The sequence below is a fragment of the Oncorhynchus keta genome, unplaced genomic scaffold (assembly GCF_023373465.1).
Source record: "Oncorhynchus keta strain PuntledgeMale-10-30-2019 unplaced genomic scaffold, Oket_V2 Un_scaffold_6322_pilon_pilon, whole genome shotgun sequence".
Lineage (NCBI taxonomy): Eukaryota > Metazoa > Chordata > Actinopteri > Salmoniformes > Salmonidae > Oncorhynchus > Oncorhynchus keta.
The window spans coordinates 242,568-259,426 of record NW_026290979.1 but is presented as its reverse complement, the minus strand read 5'-3'; the positions used below and the strand labels follow the sequence as shown (position 1 = coordinate 259,426).

The following is a 16,859-nucleotide window of genomic DNA, read 5'->3' as shown; positions in this document are numbered from 1 at the left end:
ATGGTATTTGCTGTGATGCCATCGCTTCTTGTTTTTCTTTTTTTCTCTCAAAATGAGAGGGGGGTGTGAGGGAGGAGCATTCCTCTCTGAGCTGTAATGTGAGAGGAGCTGGCTGGCATGTAGACCTGATGCTAGGGCTCTGCCCCCCCTACTTCTCTGAGACTCTCTCTCTCTCAACCACTCTCTTCGAACACATCGGTTGCCTAGAGACCCGCTGTGGGATGCATGGTAACGGCAGGGAAAGGTCATCCAAACCTTTCTGAGAAGTTAGTCATCCCCTATGGTGGAGGTGGTAGGGGGGCTCCAGTGGATGAGGCAGGAATGGTGAGGTGTTCTAGAACACTCCACCGGAGCGTATCTTCTTCCCTCTGCTAGGCGCTTGATTGGTCAGCTTGGTGTCTCTGGCTGTGGTGGGAGTGGGGTTTCTTTCTGTGGAGGTGTTTGGTGTGGCGTTGTAACGGGCCAAAGGTCAGCTGTGATGTCATCCCTAGAGTGATGCAAGTGTCATTATGAGAGCAGTGTGGAAGCCTCTGGTTGTTCTTGCTGAACTCGGCAAGATTGTTGCTTGGTTATATTTGCTAATGCACTTATCTCCATTCATGATGTTTTAATGGAGGGGCTGTGTTGCTGAATTTTGTGTTGCTATTATGCAATTGCACATGCAAACATTCAGAGTGAGCAGGCTTTGGAAAAAATGTCCCCCTCCCAGTACTTTTCCATCGTTTTCTTGAGAAATGACACCGTGGTGTAAAGCACAAATGCAGCAGTGAAGCCGTTCAAGCTTCCGTTTGTGTTTATGAAGAAAATATTTAATCAGAAGGATAAAAACCGGAGAATATCTGCACGTTATTAGGCTAGCCTGTATAGTGAAGTTTTTTACCACAGGTGTGTGTCTGTGTGTGTGTGCGTGCGTGCGTGCAGCTTGTTTAGAACAACTGGAAAGGTCACCTTTTCACTATGCAAATCAATCAGCCAATCGGCAGCCTCCAGTCATTTGTTGACATGGTCTTTTTATATCACTATGCAGACTGGACTTTCTCATCCAGCAGGAATACATGAAAATACACCTACATTTATTTAGGCCCCGTGTCATTTTATTTGAATGACATCCCCTCATAGCCACTTACCTCGTTGACCTAACTGAAATCACAAGTCATGTCCGTGGTGAAATCGATTCCCATAGGACACTTTGACCTTTCACACTGCTCTTTGCATTAACGCTATAGTTAGAACCTTTACAGTTGCTGTTTAATATTTTAGATGCTGTTGTGTGGGTGTGAGCATCAAAACGACGTTCCCGAAGTAGGTGGATCACGCTTTGATAATATGCTAACGTTGTCTTTCTTCTCGTTTGAATGTCTCTGTCCAGGTATGGCCTCACAAGTCTGGATCTACCCACCACACATTTATCAAACCCAGACTAGTGCCCTTTGCAGCGTGAAGAAAGTCAAAGTGGAGCCCAGCAGCTGTGTGTACCATGAGAGAGCCCAACCGCGGACTTCTCTGAACGGCAGAACCCTTGGCATAGCGCACCCGATCAGACTCGCTCCCTCCTTTGCGACCCGAGACTTGGCAGTGGGTGAGAGAACGCGTGGCGGCGGGCAGGAGTTCCCTGTACAGACGGTGGCCGTGCGTGGGGTACGGAGAAAGCAGAACGGAACAGGAGGAACAGGCCCGGCGGAGGCCCAGCAGCCCCAGGACACAGGGCCAGTCCCCTGGCAGGTCAAGGGGCAGGAGCAGACGGACAGAGACCAGGGAGGCAGCAGTAGTGGAGCGACAGGAGGAGGGGGAAGGGGGGAGGAAGGTAGAGGAGGAGGTAGGAAGGAAGAGACAGAAGGTGACTGGGAAGAGGGTGATTGTGGAGGTTTGAACTTGGCCGACAGCGCTCAGCGATGTGGGCTGAAACGTAAGAGCGAGGAGCTTGATAACCGCGGGAGCACCATGCAGATAGTGGAGGACCTGTCCATGTTGCCAGCCATGATGCAAACGACCAATGGGGGGAATCCAGCTGGGTTGCCCACGGCTGTAGGGGGCGGAGGAGGACCCCCAACCAAACAGGGAGCGGCGGGCGGAGCAGGAGGGGGTGACGGGGACTACCAGCTGGTGCAGCACGAGGTCCTGTGCTCCATGAAGAACACGTACGAGGTGCTGGACTTCCTGGGCCGCGGCACCTTCGGACAGGTGGTAAAGTGCTGGAAGAGGGGTACTGGGGAGGTGGTGGCGGTGAAGATCCTGAAGAACCACCCGTCATACGCGCGCCAGGGCCAGATAGAGGTGGGCATTCTAGCCCGGCTGAGCGGGGAGAACGCGGATGAGCACAACCTGGTGCGGGCCTTCGAGTGCTTCCAGCACCGCAGCCACACATGCCTGGTGTTTGAGATGCTGGAGCAGAACCTCTATGACTTCCTCAAGCAGAACAAGTTCAGCCCGCTGCCGCTGAAGGTGATCCGACCCGTGCTGCAGCAGGTGGCCACGGCCCTGAGGAAGTTGAAGACCATGGGCCTGATCCACGCTGACCTAAAGCCGGAGAACATTATGCTGGTGGACCCTGTCAGGCAGCCCTACAGGGTGAAGGTGATAGACTTTGGCTCAGCCAGCCACGTGTCCAAGGCTGTGTGCTCCACATACCTCCAGTCCCGGTACTACAGGTCAGTGTCCACAGAGGTTGGGGATGGAGGGTTACACATTCAATGCTGGGTTGTTTGTGTACAATACAGTCGGTCTATAATAAGTCAGCGCAGGAGAGGCCAGGATGATCAAATTCTGACAGTAAATCCTTAACGTTTAAGAGTAATGCCATATCCTCCCAGATATGCTGGAGCTTCTGGTAGGGAGCTGAGATCATCTTGAAATCTAATTCTCTGGTGTCCACATATAGGCAACCATGAGGTCGGGCTGCACAATGAATCGATTTTACATCGAAATCGCAATACGGACACGTTCAATATCCATATCACATACAATGTTTTGAAATGCCACTCAGCCGTGTGTAACATCCGTTTTTCTAGTTTAATCCTGTTTTTCTCCTGCGGCTGCTTTCCACACACAGCAAGGCTTGCCCTCAAGGATCGTAGTTCCTCCTCTTACATCCACTAAGTTTGCGCTCTGTTCTGTTAGGTCAAATGCAGTCAACCGATTGTTCCAAACAAGAACAATGCTGCGGTCCACTTTACTTTTTAAAATAAGTAATGCTTTTTAAATTATTCTAACAGTTTACCCAAGTGTTTGGATTTTTATCACAAGCCAAATCACAATCGCAATAATAAAATAATCACAATTATATTATTTTGCCCATATCGTGCAGCCCTACCATGACAAAAAACGCCCTTCTGAGATCAGACAAGGATATGTCTCCTCTATTGCCTAACATCCTGTGTGTTCAGGAGCCGCATACCACGACCTGTGAAAAAATGTGACCCCACAGCATTACTGGCAGGGGGGGTAGCCTGCTCACGTCCCCTCAGCCTGGGAAAGGAAACAGTGTTCTGAAAACAGACTGCAACACAATGAGGCGGGGAAAAAATCAATAACTGTCTGTATGAGTTTGTGAACATCTCACACATTATCAGTCCTGGTGAGGCTGGGTTAGGATTGAGCCGTCACCAGTCTGTAGGATATGTTAAGATGTCATGGTGAGGCTGGGTTAGGATTGAGCCGTCACCAGTCTGTAGGATATGTCAAGATGTCCTGGTGAGGCTGGGTTAGGATTGAGCCGTCACCAGTCTGTAGGATATGTCAAGATGTCCTGGTGAGGCTGGGTTAGGATTGAGCCGTCACCAGTCTGTAGGATATGTCAAGATGTCCTGGTGAGGCTGGGTTAGGATTGAGCCGTCACCAGTCTGTAGGATATGTCAAGATGTCCTGGTGAGGCTGGGTTAGGATTGAGCCGTCACCAGTATGTAGGATATGTCAAGATGTCCTGGTGAGGCTGGGTTAGGATTGAGCCGTCACCAGTATGTAGGATATGTCAAGATGTCCTGGTGAGGCTGGGTTAGGATTGAGCCGTCACCAGTCTGTGGATATGTCAAGATGTCCTGGTGAGGCTGGGTTAGATTGAGCCGTCACCAGTCTGTAGGATATGTCAAGATGTCCTGGTGAGGCTGGGTTAGGATTGAGCCGTCACCAGTCTGTAGGATATGTCAAGATGTCCTGGTGAGGCTGGGTTAGATTGAGCCGTCACCAGTATGTAGGATATGTCAAGATGTCCTGGTGAGGCTGGGTTATTGAGCCGTCACCAGTTGTCAAGATGTCCGTCACCAGTCTGTAGGATATGTCAAGATGTCCTGGTGAGGCTGGGTTAGGATTGAGCCGTCACCAGTCTGTAGATGATATGTCAAGATGTCATGGTGAGGCTGGGTTAGGATTGAGCAAGATGTCGTCACCAGTCTGTAGGATATGTCAAGATGTCCTGGTGAGGCTGGGTTAGGATTGAGCCGTCACCAGTCTGTAGGATATGTCAAGATGTCATGGTGAGGCTGGGTTAGGATTGAGCCGTCACCAGTCTGTAGGATATGTCAAGATGTCCTGGTGAGGCTGGGTTAGGATTGAGCCGTCACCAGTCTGTAGGATATGTCAAGATGTCCTGGTGAGGCTGGGTTAGGATTGAGCTGTCACCAGTCTGTAGGATATGTCAAGATGTCCTGGTGAGGCTGGGTTAGGATTGAGCCGTCACCAGTATGTAGGATATATCAAGATGTCCTGGTGAGGCTGGGTTAGGATTGAGCCGTCACCAGTCTGTAGGATATGTCAAGATGTCCTGGTGAGGCTGGGTTAGGATTGAGCCGTAGGATATGTCAAGATGTCCTGGTGAGGCTGGGTTAGGATTGAGCCGTCACCAGTCTGTAGGATATGTTAAGATGTCCTGGTGAGGCTGGGTTAGGATTGAGCCGTCACCAGTCTGTAGGATATGTCAAGATGTCCTGGTGAGGCTGGGTTAGGATTGAGCCGTCACCAGTCTGTAGGATATGTCAAGATGTCCTGGTGAGGCTGGGTTAGGATTGAGCCGTCACCAGTCTGTAGGATATGTCAAGATGTCCTGGTGAGGCTGGGTTAGGATTGAGCCGTCACCAGTCTGTAGGATATGTCAAGATGTCCTGGTGAGGCTGGGTTAGGATTGAGCCGTCACCAGTCTGTAGGATATGTCAAGATGTCATGGTGAGGCTGGGTTAGGATTGAGCCATCACCAGTCTGTAGGATATGTCAAGATGTCCTGGTGAGGCTGGGTTAGGATTGAGCCGTCACCAGTATGTAGGATATGTCAAGATGTCATGGTGAGGCTGGGATTGTCAAGATGTCCTGGTGAGGCTGGGTTAGGATTGAGCCGTCACCAGTATGTAGGATATATCAAGATGTCCTGGTGAGGCTGGGTTAGGATTGAGCCGTCACCAGTCTGTAGGATATGTCAAGATGTCATGGTGAGGCTGGGTTAGGATTGAGCCGTCACCAGTATGTAGGATATATCAAGATGTCCTGGTGAGGCTGGGTTAGGATTGAGCCGTCACCAGTCTGTAGGATATGTCAAGATGTCATGGTGAGGCTGGGTTAGGATTGAGCCGTCACCAGTATGTAGGATATGTCAAGATGTCCTGGTGAGGCTGGGTTAGGATTGAGCCGTCACCAGTCTGTAGGATATGTCAAGATGTCCTGGTGAGGCTGGGTTAGGATTGAGCCGTCACCAGTCTGTAGGATATGTCAAGATGTCCTGGTGAGGCTGGGTTAGGATTGAGCAAGAGGCTCTGTCATGTCCTGGTGAGGCTGGGTTAGGATTGAGCCGTCACCAGTCTGTAGGATATGTCAAGATGTCCTGGTGAGGCTGGGTTAGGATTGAGCCGTCACCAGTCTGTAGGATATGTCAAGATGTCATGGTGAGGCTGGGTTAGGATTGAGCCGTCACCAGTCTGTAGGATATGTCAAGATGTCATGGTGAGGCTGGGTTAGGATTGAGCCGTCACCAGTCTGTAGGATATGTCATGGTGAGGCTGGGTTAGGATTGAGCCGTCACCAGTCTGTAGGATATGTCATGGTGAGGCTGGGTTAGGATTGAGCCGTCACCAGTCTGTAGGATATATCAAGATGTCCTGGTGAGGCTGGGTTAGGATTGAGCCGTCACCAGTCTGTAGGATATGTCAAGATGTCCTGGTGAGGCTGGGTTAGGATTGAGCCGTCACCAGTCTGTAGGATATGTCAAGATGTCATGGTGAGGCTGGGTTAGGATTGAGCCGTCACCAGTATGTAGGATATGTCAAGATGTCATGGTGAGGCTGGGTTAGGATTGAGCCGTCACCAGTATGTAGGATATGTTAAGATGTCATGGTGAGGCTGGGTTAGGATTGAGCCGTCACCAGTCTGTAGGATATGTCAAGATGTCCTGGTGAGCAAGGAACTGCCTGTAGGCAAATATTTGAAGTGTAAGGCTTAATGCGCAGGCCAAGGCTTAATGCGCAGGCCAAGGCTTAATGCGCAGGCCAAGGCTTAATGCGCAGGCCAAGGCTTAATGCGCAGGCCAAGGCTTAATGCGCAGGCCAAGGCTTAATGCGCAGGCCAAGGCTTAATGCGCAGGCCAAGGCTTAATGCGCAGGCCAAGGCTTAATGCGCAGGCCAAGGCTTAATGCGCAGGCCAAGGCTTAATGCGCAGGCCAAGGCTTAATGCACAGGCCAAGGCTTAATGCACAGGCTAAGGCTTACACCCGTTTGATGAAATATCTGTGAAGAGCAGAAAGACCCACTGCATCTGTACATTATGAGTGTTTCCCTTGGAAGGAAATGTAAATGTTGTGTAAAGAGCGTGAGGCCATGTTGCATACAGACCATGCTAACTATTTGAGGATGAACAACGTCTCTCTCAGCCTAACGCCTCCCGAGTCTGAACGGAACTCCGTTACGAACCCTGATGCGTAGCATGGCAGCCTATCTGGTTTGTTTATGCTGAGAATAATGTTTCTTCTGCTCTTGGACAGGCCAATGGAAAACTCACCAGAAGAATGACTCTTGGCAGCACCCTATGGGCGCCGGTAGTTTTAGTTTTGAGAAACGAGGCCCTGAAATGATATGAACTGTTACGTAATGGGTTGTGTCAGTCAGTGGTCTGTGGGTTCTACCTCGTAGCTGCTGTGCTGGCAGGCTGTTTGTGTGAGGAGGAGGATGTTTAGTGAAGCCCCATTCAGTACTCAGTTCCTGAGAGGTCTCGTCGGAGGAAGAACACGCAGGATGACTTGTTTTTGTGACCGGGTAAATACATTTGTTCTCCTTAAATAGAAAGCACTGTACTGTCTCTCAGAACATCTCATAGGGGCAGCTGGGCCTATTTAGTGATTCACATACATTATATATAGGGGGGATGGTTTGACTGTTAAACAGCACAGAGGTCTGTCTTGTAAAACGTCGTTCTAATGTAATGACTGTAATGGTTCTGTCATAGCTGGCTGCACCATATAATGTCATGGCCTTGCATTAGCCACCGTGAGCTTCCAGCTGCTCTGGTACCAGATCCTGTTCTGTGTGGTGGTGGTGAATGATGACACCCTGATGAAGGCTTTAATGCTGAAACCAGTCGGTTTAGGAAGCACCTTTTTACTGAACCTGAAAAGGCCTGAGTATCACAGACTGGGTTTCTCCTTCAATTCATCCACCTTGGTCGGTCTGTGAGGTAGAAGAAGTAGCGGCCTATTCTTTTCCCCTTGTTGTGGTAGCACAGGTCTGCCTGGTGGAGGACCTGGCAGCTCTCCTGTTTTCCACTGCCTCAGAAGAGCATCATCAGGAAGCCTTACTGCACCAGGATGGATGTTTCTAATTACCCAGTTGTAATTAAGGTCTCTGCTCTGGTTCTGGGGGGAGGAGGGGGAGAGAATGGGCCCGTGGGCACTGCAGCCATGTCCTCAGTAAGTGGGCCTAACACAGGCTAGGCTTCTCTGGTGTCTGGTTCGCTAGTGGTTTGCTATTTGACATGTTTATTGAACAGACCAACACCCAAGAAGGAGGCTGTCATTTTTGCAAGCCGTTGTAAAAGTGACAGCGTAAAAGTAACATTTCAATTGAGATTGTCTGTACCACAACAGAGACATGAAGTCCTGTGCGTGTTTTAATTTGAACTTTAAAATCCCCTCATCCCGTGTATCTTTCCCAGCCCTGGGTCTTCTGCTGGCTCTCACAGAGACGAGGTCAGCCACTAGGGACTGACTCACACTGCTCAAATTCATGTGCGTCATCTCATTCCAATTCCAACTTTTTGCTGCATGTCTTCTCAAGGCATGTAGGAGAGGCTTGAAGTCAACACACACACACACACACACACACACACACACACACACACACACACACACACACACACACACACACACACACACACACACACACACACACACACACACACCCTATAGATATAGCATGTTGTAGACCTATCGTCAGTTCAGAGTAGTTTGTCTGTCTGGTACAGTGTCCAGCATCGTTGTCTGGTAATTCAATAGAGCCACAACAAGCCCATCCACAGCACAGTAACTCAAGTCCCCTGACACACCTGGTATCCAGAGGAACCGGGGCAGCCAGACAGCAGTGTCTGTGTCCCAGAGATCAACAGTCTGTCAGCTTTTCCCTTGGTGAAAATATCAGGAATGTCCAGGGGAATTTTGGAGAGCTCTAGGGTGTATTCATTACACCGATTCTGTTGCATTTAGTTTACTCCAAACAAAATAAATGTTTTGCCACGAAAACTAGAGTTTCTATTGGACAAATTCTGGTATGTCCCTCCCTGTTTCATTCCGTTTGCTGTGCTTGCTTCTGTTTTGTTCTTAAACAATAAATGTTTTCTTTTGCACGACATAATGAATACACCCCTGCTGTGTATCCTGCTCTGAACACACAGAGCTTCCAGGTTTTTAGGGATCATACATGTATGGTTCCAGAGTTTGATACATTTTCCTAAAGCCCCATGGGAGTTGGAGTATACTGTACTTGTTGTCTGTATTGCAGACTTGGCACCTGGTAGATAATATGTTGTCGTTACGTAGGTGTGGGCACCTAATCCCCACATGCCCCTGCTGCTCCCTCTCTGATTAAATCTGATGACACAGTCTGTCTGAGCCCATACCAGCATCTTACTGCCCTGGACTAGACTCCAGTAGTCTGTGCGGCATTACTTTGCATTCGGCTGTTAAGATGATGCAATTGGTTCCCCGGTAAGCTCCTCCCCTGCCCTCAAACAGCAGAGCCCATCATCCTACTCCAGGCAGTTGTTTTTGAGACCCTCCCTGATATCTGATTGGTGTTGACTCCGGTCAGTCATTTCATTTTGAACATCAACAGACAATTTTGACTTCTGAAAACATTGTGCAAGTGATGATGCCCCAGGTCAACCAACGGGCTTGGCGATGATATCATCACATTCATCACAACGCAGTCATTTAACATACAGTATATAGAAAATTATATTAGTGTTTGTGGAATTTACTTCTGCCAGATGCCTTTTATGAAGTTGTGTTAAAGAACATTCCGCTTTGTTTTTCACCCATTTGAAAACCATTTTAAAAAAGACTACAAAAATGTAACTACAATACTACTTCCTGGAAAGCGGTGTGTCACTTTCATACCGTATAGCCATTGAACAAACTGTATAAACCAGACTCTGGGGTGGAGCGTGCAGTCAGTAATGAGACTCCAGTAAGTGTAGCCTCCCTCTCAAGTCTCCTGGGCCTAGGCAGGGTAGCCTAGTGGTTAGAGCGTTGGACTAGTAACCGAAAGGTTGCAAGTTCAAATCCCTGAGCTGACAAGGTACAAATCTGTCATTTTGCCCCTGAACAGGCAGTTAACCCACTGTTCCTAGGCCACCATTGAAAATAAGAATTTGTTCTTTAACTGACTTGCCTAGTTAAATAAAGGCAAAATAAATAAAAAAATGTGCTGACTTTTCAAGTTCTATAACAACTCTCTCATCTTCCATCTTCAATTTCTGCATGTGTCACAGAGGTGGTGTTGCCAGGCGTTCTGTGGTAGGATTCTCATTTTTATAGGCCCTGTACATATGACTAAAAGTGATGATGTCATTTGATCTCTTTCTGAGGAAAGTTTGTCTCCTCACAATTCACTGGGCTCGATCGTCTGAGGAATGACTGTTGGGCTAGCTGAATGCATAATTCATGTGAGGTCCAGGCCAGCAGACCACGTATGCGAGGACATATTGGGTGGTAAATTGTGCTGAAAGCTGTGGAACTCATCTTTGAGAGTCTCCCCTGCCCTCGTTTGATTAATGGTAGTCACTGGCTGAGTGAGCGGTTTAATTCCTCAAAGTGAGATGGAAGGAGTTAGGGATTAGTTTGTACTCCTAATGTTATGTCTTAGTGTCTGGTGAGTACCTCTCTTTGGACTGGTTTAGACTCTAAAGCGAGCCTTTTAAATAGTAGTGTTATTACTTGTGAGTTTGAGGTTTCTCTCTTTGTCTAAAGAACTGATGGGTGATTTAGTTTGATGTATGAACAGAGGATGGAATTTTGATGGTATCTCATTCAATTATGCGTTGCAAGTTCAAACTGAAAGTGAGGTGAATCGATCGGAGAGAGGCTGAACAGGCCTCCTTAAAATGTTCAGCTAAGTTGTATCCATAGGGAACAGATGGATGCTGTTCGTCAGCTAAAGGCAGCTCCTGGAACTGCTCTCGTGGAAGTGAACACCATGGGCTCGTCTGTCAGTGCCAGTATCACGTAGCCTCATCATGTTCTGTGGTATCATCTCCGAGACGGCGAGACCTTCTGTTTGGTTCTCTTTCTTTCTTAAAAAGAAAAAACTGCCACATTTATTTCAAATGAGCCTATTTGCTTGTTGCAGCCTGTTCTGTGAGGTGATTCTGTTTCATAGTTTGAGTCAGTCACAACAACAACAAAAAGAAACCCTTCCTAAGAGAGGACAGTATCAGGCTGTTATGTCATTTAGATGTGGCCTCGTCTCTTAGTAATGTTTGGGTTGGTGGAAAAGGGAAGATACTGTAGAATGACTGTCTCACGGCAGCTATATGTCTTAGTACAGGGGGATTTCCATTTAATTAGAATAAGTCATGCTGCCTGAACATATTAAAATGGGAGACTTGGTTCTGGGTTATCCATTTCCCTCTCTGTATACAGTGTCTGTAGATTCCTGCTCACTGACGTGAGATTAGTTGCATTGACCCGAGTTGAGACTGGCGTTCTTCAGAACACTAGAAAACCGCATGCTTGTCATAGATGACTTGATTATTCAAATGGAATCTCTGTGTAGTCTAGGTCTGTTACTGCTGCTTCTCTGTAGGTGTGGTATCTCTGTGTAGCCTAGTTCTGTTACTGCTGCTTCTCTGTAGGTGTGGTATCTCTGTGCAGCCTAGGTCTGTTACTGCTGCTTCTCTGTAGGTGTGGTATCTCTGTGCAGCCTAGGTCTGTTACTGCTGCTTCTCTGTAGGTGTGGTATCTCTGTGCAGCCTAGGTCTGTTACTGCTGCTTCTCTGTAGGTGTGGTATCTCTGTGCAGCCTAGGCCTGTTACTGCTGCTTCTCTGTAGGTGTGGTATCTCTGTGCAGCCTAGGTCTGTTACTGCTGCTTCTCTGTAGGTGTGGTATCTCTGTGCAGCCTAGGTCTGTTACTGCTGCTTCTCTGTAGGTGTGGTATCTCTGTGCAGCCTAGGTCTGTTACTGCTGCTTCTCTGTAGGTGTGGTATCTCTGTGCAGCCTAGGTCTGTTACTGCTGCTTCTCTGTAGGTGTGGTATCTCTGTGTAGCCTAGGTCTGTTACTGCTGCTTCTCTGTAGGTGTGGTATCTCTGTGCAGCCTAGGTCTGTTACTGCTGCTTCTCTGTAGGTGTGGTATCTCTGTGTAGCCTAGGTCTGTTAGCCTAGGTCTGTTACTGTGCAGTCTAGGTCTGTTACTGTGTAGCCTAGATCTGTTACTGCTGCTTCTCTGTAGGTGTGGTATCTCTGTGCAGTCTAGGTCTGTTACTGTGCAGCCTAGGTCTGTTACTGCTGCTTCTCTGTAGGTGTGGTATCTCTGTGTAGCCTAGGTCTGTTACTGCTGCTTCTCTGTAGGTGTGGTATCTCTGTGCAGCCTAGGTCTGTTACTGCTGCTTCTCTGTAGGTGTGGTATCTCTGTGCAGCCTAGGTCTGTTACTGCTGCTTCTCTGTAGGTGTGGTATCTCTGTGCAGCCTAGGTCTGTTACTGCTGCTTCTCTGTAGGTGTGGTATCTCTGTGTAGCCTAGGTCTGTTACTGCTGCTTCTCTGTAGGTGTGGTATCTCTGTGCAGTCTAGGTCTGTTACTGCTGCTTCTCTGTAGGTGTGTTATCTCTGTGCAGCCTAGGCCTGTTACTGCTGCTTTTCTGTAGGTGTGGTATCTCTGTGCAGCCTAGGCCTGTTACTGCTGCTTCTCTGTAGGTGTGGTATCTCTGTGCAGCCTAGGTCTGTTACTGCTGCTTCTCTGTAGGTGTGGTATCTCTGTGTAGTCTAGGTCTGTTACTGCTGCTTCTCTGTAGGTGTGGTATCTCTGTGTAGCCTAGGCCTGTTACTGCTGCTTCTCTGTAGGTGTGGTATCTCTGTGCAGCCTAGGCCTGTTACTGCTGCTTCTCTGTAGGTGTGGTATCTCTGTGCAGCCTAGTTCTGTTACTGCTGCTTCTCTGTAGGTGTGGTATCTCTGTGCAGCCTAGGTCTGTTACTGCTGCTTCTCTGTAGGTGTGGTATCTCTGTGCAGCCTAGGTCTGTTACTGCTGCTTCTCTGTAGGTGTGGTATCTCTGTGCAGCCTAGGTCTGTTACTGCTGCTTCTCTGTAGGTGTGGTATCTCTGTGCAGCCTAGGTCTGTTACTGCTGCTTCTCTGTAGGTGTGGTATCTCTGTGTAGCCTAGGTCTGTTACTGCTGCTTCTCTGTAGGTGTGGTATCTCTGTGCAGCCTAGGTCTGTTACTGCTGCTTCTCTGTAGGTGTGGTATCTCTGTGCAGCCTAGGTCTGTTACTGCTGCTTCTCTGTAGGTGTGGTATCTCTGTGCAGCCTAGGTCTGTTACTGCTGCTTCTCTGTAGGTGTGGTATCTCTGTGTAGCCTAGGTCTGTTACTGCTGCTTCTCTGTAGGTGTGGTATCTCTGTGCAGTCTAGGTCTGTTACTGTGCAGTCTCTGTAGGTCTGTTACTGTGTAGCCTAGGTCTGTTACTGCTGCTTCTCTGTAGGTGTGGTATCTCTGTGCAGCTAGGTCTGTTACTGTGCTGGTCTGTTACTGCTGCTTCTCTGTAGGTGTGGTATCTCTGTGCAGCCTAGGTCTGTTACTGCTGCTTCTCTGTAGGTGTGGTATCTCTGTGTAGCCTAGGTCTGTTACTGCTGCTTCTCTGTAGGTGTGGTATCTCTGTGTAGTCTAGGTCTGTTACTGCTGCTTCTCTGTAGGTGTGGTATCTCTGTGTAGTCTAGGTCTGTTACTGCTGCTTCTCTGTAGGTGTGGTATCTCTGTGTAGTCTAGGTCTGTTACTGCTGCTTCTCTGTAGGTGTGGTATCTCTGTGCAGCCTAGGTCTGTTACTGCTGCTTCTCTGTAGGTGTGGTATCTCTGTGCAGCCTAGGTCTGTTACTGCTGCTTCTCTGTAGGTGTGGTATCTCTGTGCAGCCTAGGTCTGTTACTGCTGCTTCTCTGTAGGTGTGGTATCTCTGTGCAGCCTAGGTCTGTTACTGCTGCTTCTCTGTAGGTGTGGTATCTCTGTGCAGCCTAGGTCTGTTACTGCTGCTTCTCTGTAGGTGTGGTATCTCTGTGTAGTCTAGGTCTGTTACTGCTGCTTCTCTGTAGGTGTGGTATCTTTGTGCAGCCTAGGTCTGTTACTGCTGCTTCTCTGTAGGTGTGGTATCTCTGTGCAGCCTAGGTCTGTTACTGCTGCTTCTCTGTAGGTGTGGTATCTCTGTGCAGCCTAGGTCTGTTACTGCTGCTTCTCTGTAGGTGTGGTATCTCTGTGCAGCCTAGGTCTGTTACTGCTGCTTCTCTGTAGGTGTGGTATCTCTGTGTAGCCTAGGTCTGTTACTGCTGCTTCTCTGTAGGTGTGGTATCTCTGTGCAGTCTAGGTCTGTTACTGTGCAGTCTAGGTCTGTTACTGTGTAGCCTAGATCTGTTACTGCTGCTTCTCTGTAGGTGTGGTATCTCTGTGCAGTCTAGGTCTGTTACTGCTGCTTCTCTGTAGGTGTGTTATCTCTGTGCAGCCTAGTTCTGTTACTGCTGCTTCTCTGTAGGTGTGGTATCTCTGTGCAGCCTAGGCCTGTTACTGCTGCTTCTCTGTAGGTGTGGTATCTCTGTGCAGCCTAGGTCTGTTACTGCTGCTTCTCTGTAGGTGTGGTATCTCTGTGTAGTCTAGGTCTGTTACTGCTGCTTCTCTGTAGGTGTGGTATCTCTGTGTAGTCTAGGCCTGTTACTGCTGCTTCTCTGTAGGTGTGGTATCTCTGTGCAGCCTAGGCCTGTTACTGCTGCTTCTCTGTAGGTGTGGTATCTCTGTGCAGCCTAGTTCTGTTACTGCTGCTTCTCTGTAGGTGTGGTATCTCTGTGCAGCCTAGGTCTGTTACTGCTGCTTCTCTGTAGGTGTGGTATCTCTGTGCAGCCTAGGTCTGTTACTGCTGCTTCTCTGTAGGTGTGGTATCTCTGTGCAGCCTAGGTCTGTTACTGCTGCTTCTCTGTAGGTGTGGTATCTCTGTGCAGCCTAGGTCTGTTACTGCTGCTTCTCTGTAGGTGTGGTATCTCTGTGTAGTCTAGGTCTGTTACTGCTGCTTCTCTGTAGGTGTGGTATCTCTGTGCAGCCTAGGTCTGTTACTGCTGCTTCTCTGTAGGTGTGGTATCTCTGTGCAGCCTAGGTCTGTTACTGCTGCTTCTCTGTAGGTGTGGTATCTCTGTGCAGCCTAGGTCTGTTACTGCTGCTTCTCTGTAGGTGTGGTATCTCTGTGTAGTCTAGGTCTGTTACTGCTGCTTCTCTGTAGGTGTGGTATCTCTGTGCAGTCTAGGTCTGTTACTGTGCAGTCTGGTCTGTTACTGTGTAGCCTAGATCTGTTACTGCTGCTTCTCTGTAGGTGTGTATCTCTGGTCTATCTGTTACTGTGCAGCCTAGGTCTGTTACTGCTGCTTCTCTGTAGGTGTGGTATCTCTGTGTAGCCTAGGTCTGTTACTGCTGCTTCTCTGTAGGTGTGGTATCTCTGTGTAGCCTAGGTCTGTTACTGCTGCTTCTCTGTAGGTGTGGTATCTCTGTGCAGCCTAGGTCTCTGTGCAGCCTAGGTCTGTTACTGCTGCTTCTCTGTAGGTGTGGTATCTCTGTGCAGTCTAGGTCTGTTACTGCTGCTTCTCTGTAGGTGTGGTATCTCTGTGTAGTCTAGGTCTGTTACTGCTGCTTCTCTGTAGGTGTGGTATCTCTGTGCAGCCTAGTTCTGTTACTGCTGCTTCTCTGTAGGTGTGGTATCTCTGTGCAGCCTAGGTCTGTTACTGCTGCTTCTCTGTAGGTGTGGTATCTCTGTGCAGCCTAGGTCTGTTACTGCTGCTTCTCTGTAGGTGTGGTATCTCTGTGCAGCCTAGGTCTGTTACTGCTGCTTCTCTGTAGGTGTGGTATCTCTGTGCAGCCTAGGTCTGTTACTGCTGCTTCTCTGTAGGTGTGGTATCTCTGTGCAGCCTAGGTCTGTTACTGCTGCTTCTCTGTAGGTGTGGTATCTCTGTGTAGTCTAGGTCTGTTACTGCTGCTTCTCTGTAGGTGTGGTATCTCTGTGTAGCCTAGGTCTGTTACTGCTGCTTCTCTGTAGGTGTGGTATCTCTGTGTAGTCTAGGTCTGTTACTGCTGCTTCTCTGTAGGTGTGGTATCTCTGTGTAGTCTAGGTCTGTTACTGCTGCTTCTCTGTAGGTGTGGTATCTCTGTGTAGTCTAGGTCTGTTACTGCTGCTTCTCTGTAGGTGTGGTATCTCTGTGCAGCCTAGGTCTGTTACTGCTGCTTCTCTGTAGGTGTGGTATCTCTGTGTAGCCTAGGCCTGTTACTGCTGCTTCTCTGTAGGTGTGGTATCTCTGTGCAGCCTAGGCCTGTTACTGCTGCTTCTCTGTAGGTGTGGTATCTCTGTGCAGCCTAGGTCTGTTACTGCTGCTTCTCTGTAGGTGTGGTATCTCTGTGCAGCCTAGTTCTGTTACTGCTGCTTCTCTGTAGGTGTGGTATCTCTGTGCAGCCTAGGTCTGTTACTGCTGCTTCTCTGTAGGTGTGGTATCTCTGTGTAGCCTAGGTCTGTTACTGCTGCTTCTCTGTAGGTGTGGTATCGTACTTTGACTGCAGTCCCACAGCTCTTTGTTTGACACAAGTTTAAGGACGGTGTTATGAGAAAAATGAACTGTCTAATTCATCATACAGCACCGCAGAACTTTACAATTTCACAAATGATAAAGAGCCGTACACAAAGAAAGAAAAATGTGTTTAATTCACAGTCATACGTGAATGTGAGGTTTTGTGGGTAAAGTAGTCCTATGCTTTAGTAGCCATGCATACAGAGTTCATAGCAGTTCCAGTATGAACGGGGAAGCTGCAGCAACGTGCATGTAATCAAAAGGAATGATGATCTCATGGTCTGTCATTTGTCTTCTCTCCACCAGTAGCAGGCTAAACATTAGGAGTGTAGTTACAGAATAGGTCTAAGTTTGTTGACAGGTGTGTGTATTTCTGTATTCAGGGGAGACATCTCTTGAATGAATCATTTAAACAAGAATGCTCAACATTACCACTTTGCTATATCCAGATGTCTGGTTGACTCTCTTGGTACTGAAAGAGAAATGAGTTTGCTCTCTGACACACACACCCTAATACACACACAACCCAGCCTGACCACTTTGAGCCTGACACAACCCAGGTTGACCACACACAACCTCTTAACACACACAACCCAGGTGAC

General features: G+C 48.4%; 1 protein-coding gene and 2 long non-coding RNA genes across 9 annotated transcripts in view; all 3 read left to right on the top strand.

Moving 5' to 3' along the window:
- hipk3b (homeodomain interacting protein kinase 3b) overlaps positions 1-16,859 on the top strand; it is a 122,614-nt gene that overhangs the window by 16,539 nt on the left and 89,216 nt on the right. For all 7 annotated transcript variants that reach the window (XR_008134226.1, XR_008134225.1, XR_008134224.1 and 4 more), the window contains exon 2: positions 1,370-2,648. Coding sequence is in view for 3 of the 7 variants with exons in the window: in XM_052517261.1 (XP_052373221.1) it covers positions 1,372-2,648 (1,277 nt within the window). In the remaining 4 variants the exon portion in view is untranslated. The remainder of the gene's footprint in view (positions 1-1,369; positions 2,649-16,859) is intronic.
- On the top strand, positions 5,756-11,306 carry LOC127929283 (uncharacterized). Its single transcript, XR_008134290.1, has 3 exons — positions 5,756-5,972; positions 6,131-11,243; positions 11,293-11,306. It is a non-coding gene; the product is annotated as an uncharacterized LOC127929283 (long non-coding RNA).
- On the top strand, positions 11,315-16,677 carry LOC127929282 (uncharacterized). The gene is made up of 6 exons (XR_008134289.1): positions 11,315-11,513; positions 12,228-12,276; positions 13,367-13,415; positions 15,081-15,202; positions 15,955-16,077; positions 16,225-16,677. It is a non-coding gene; the product is annotated as an uncharacterized LOC127929282 (long non-coding RNA).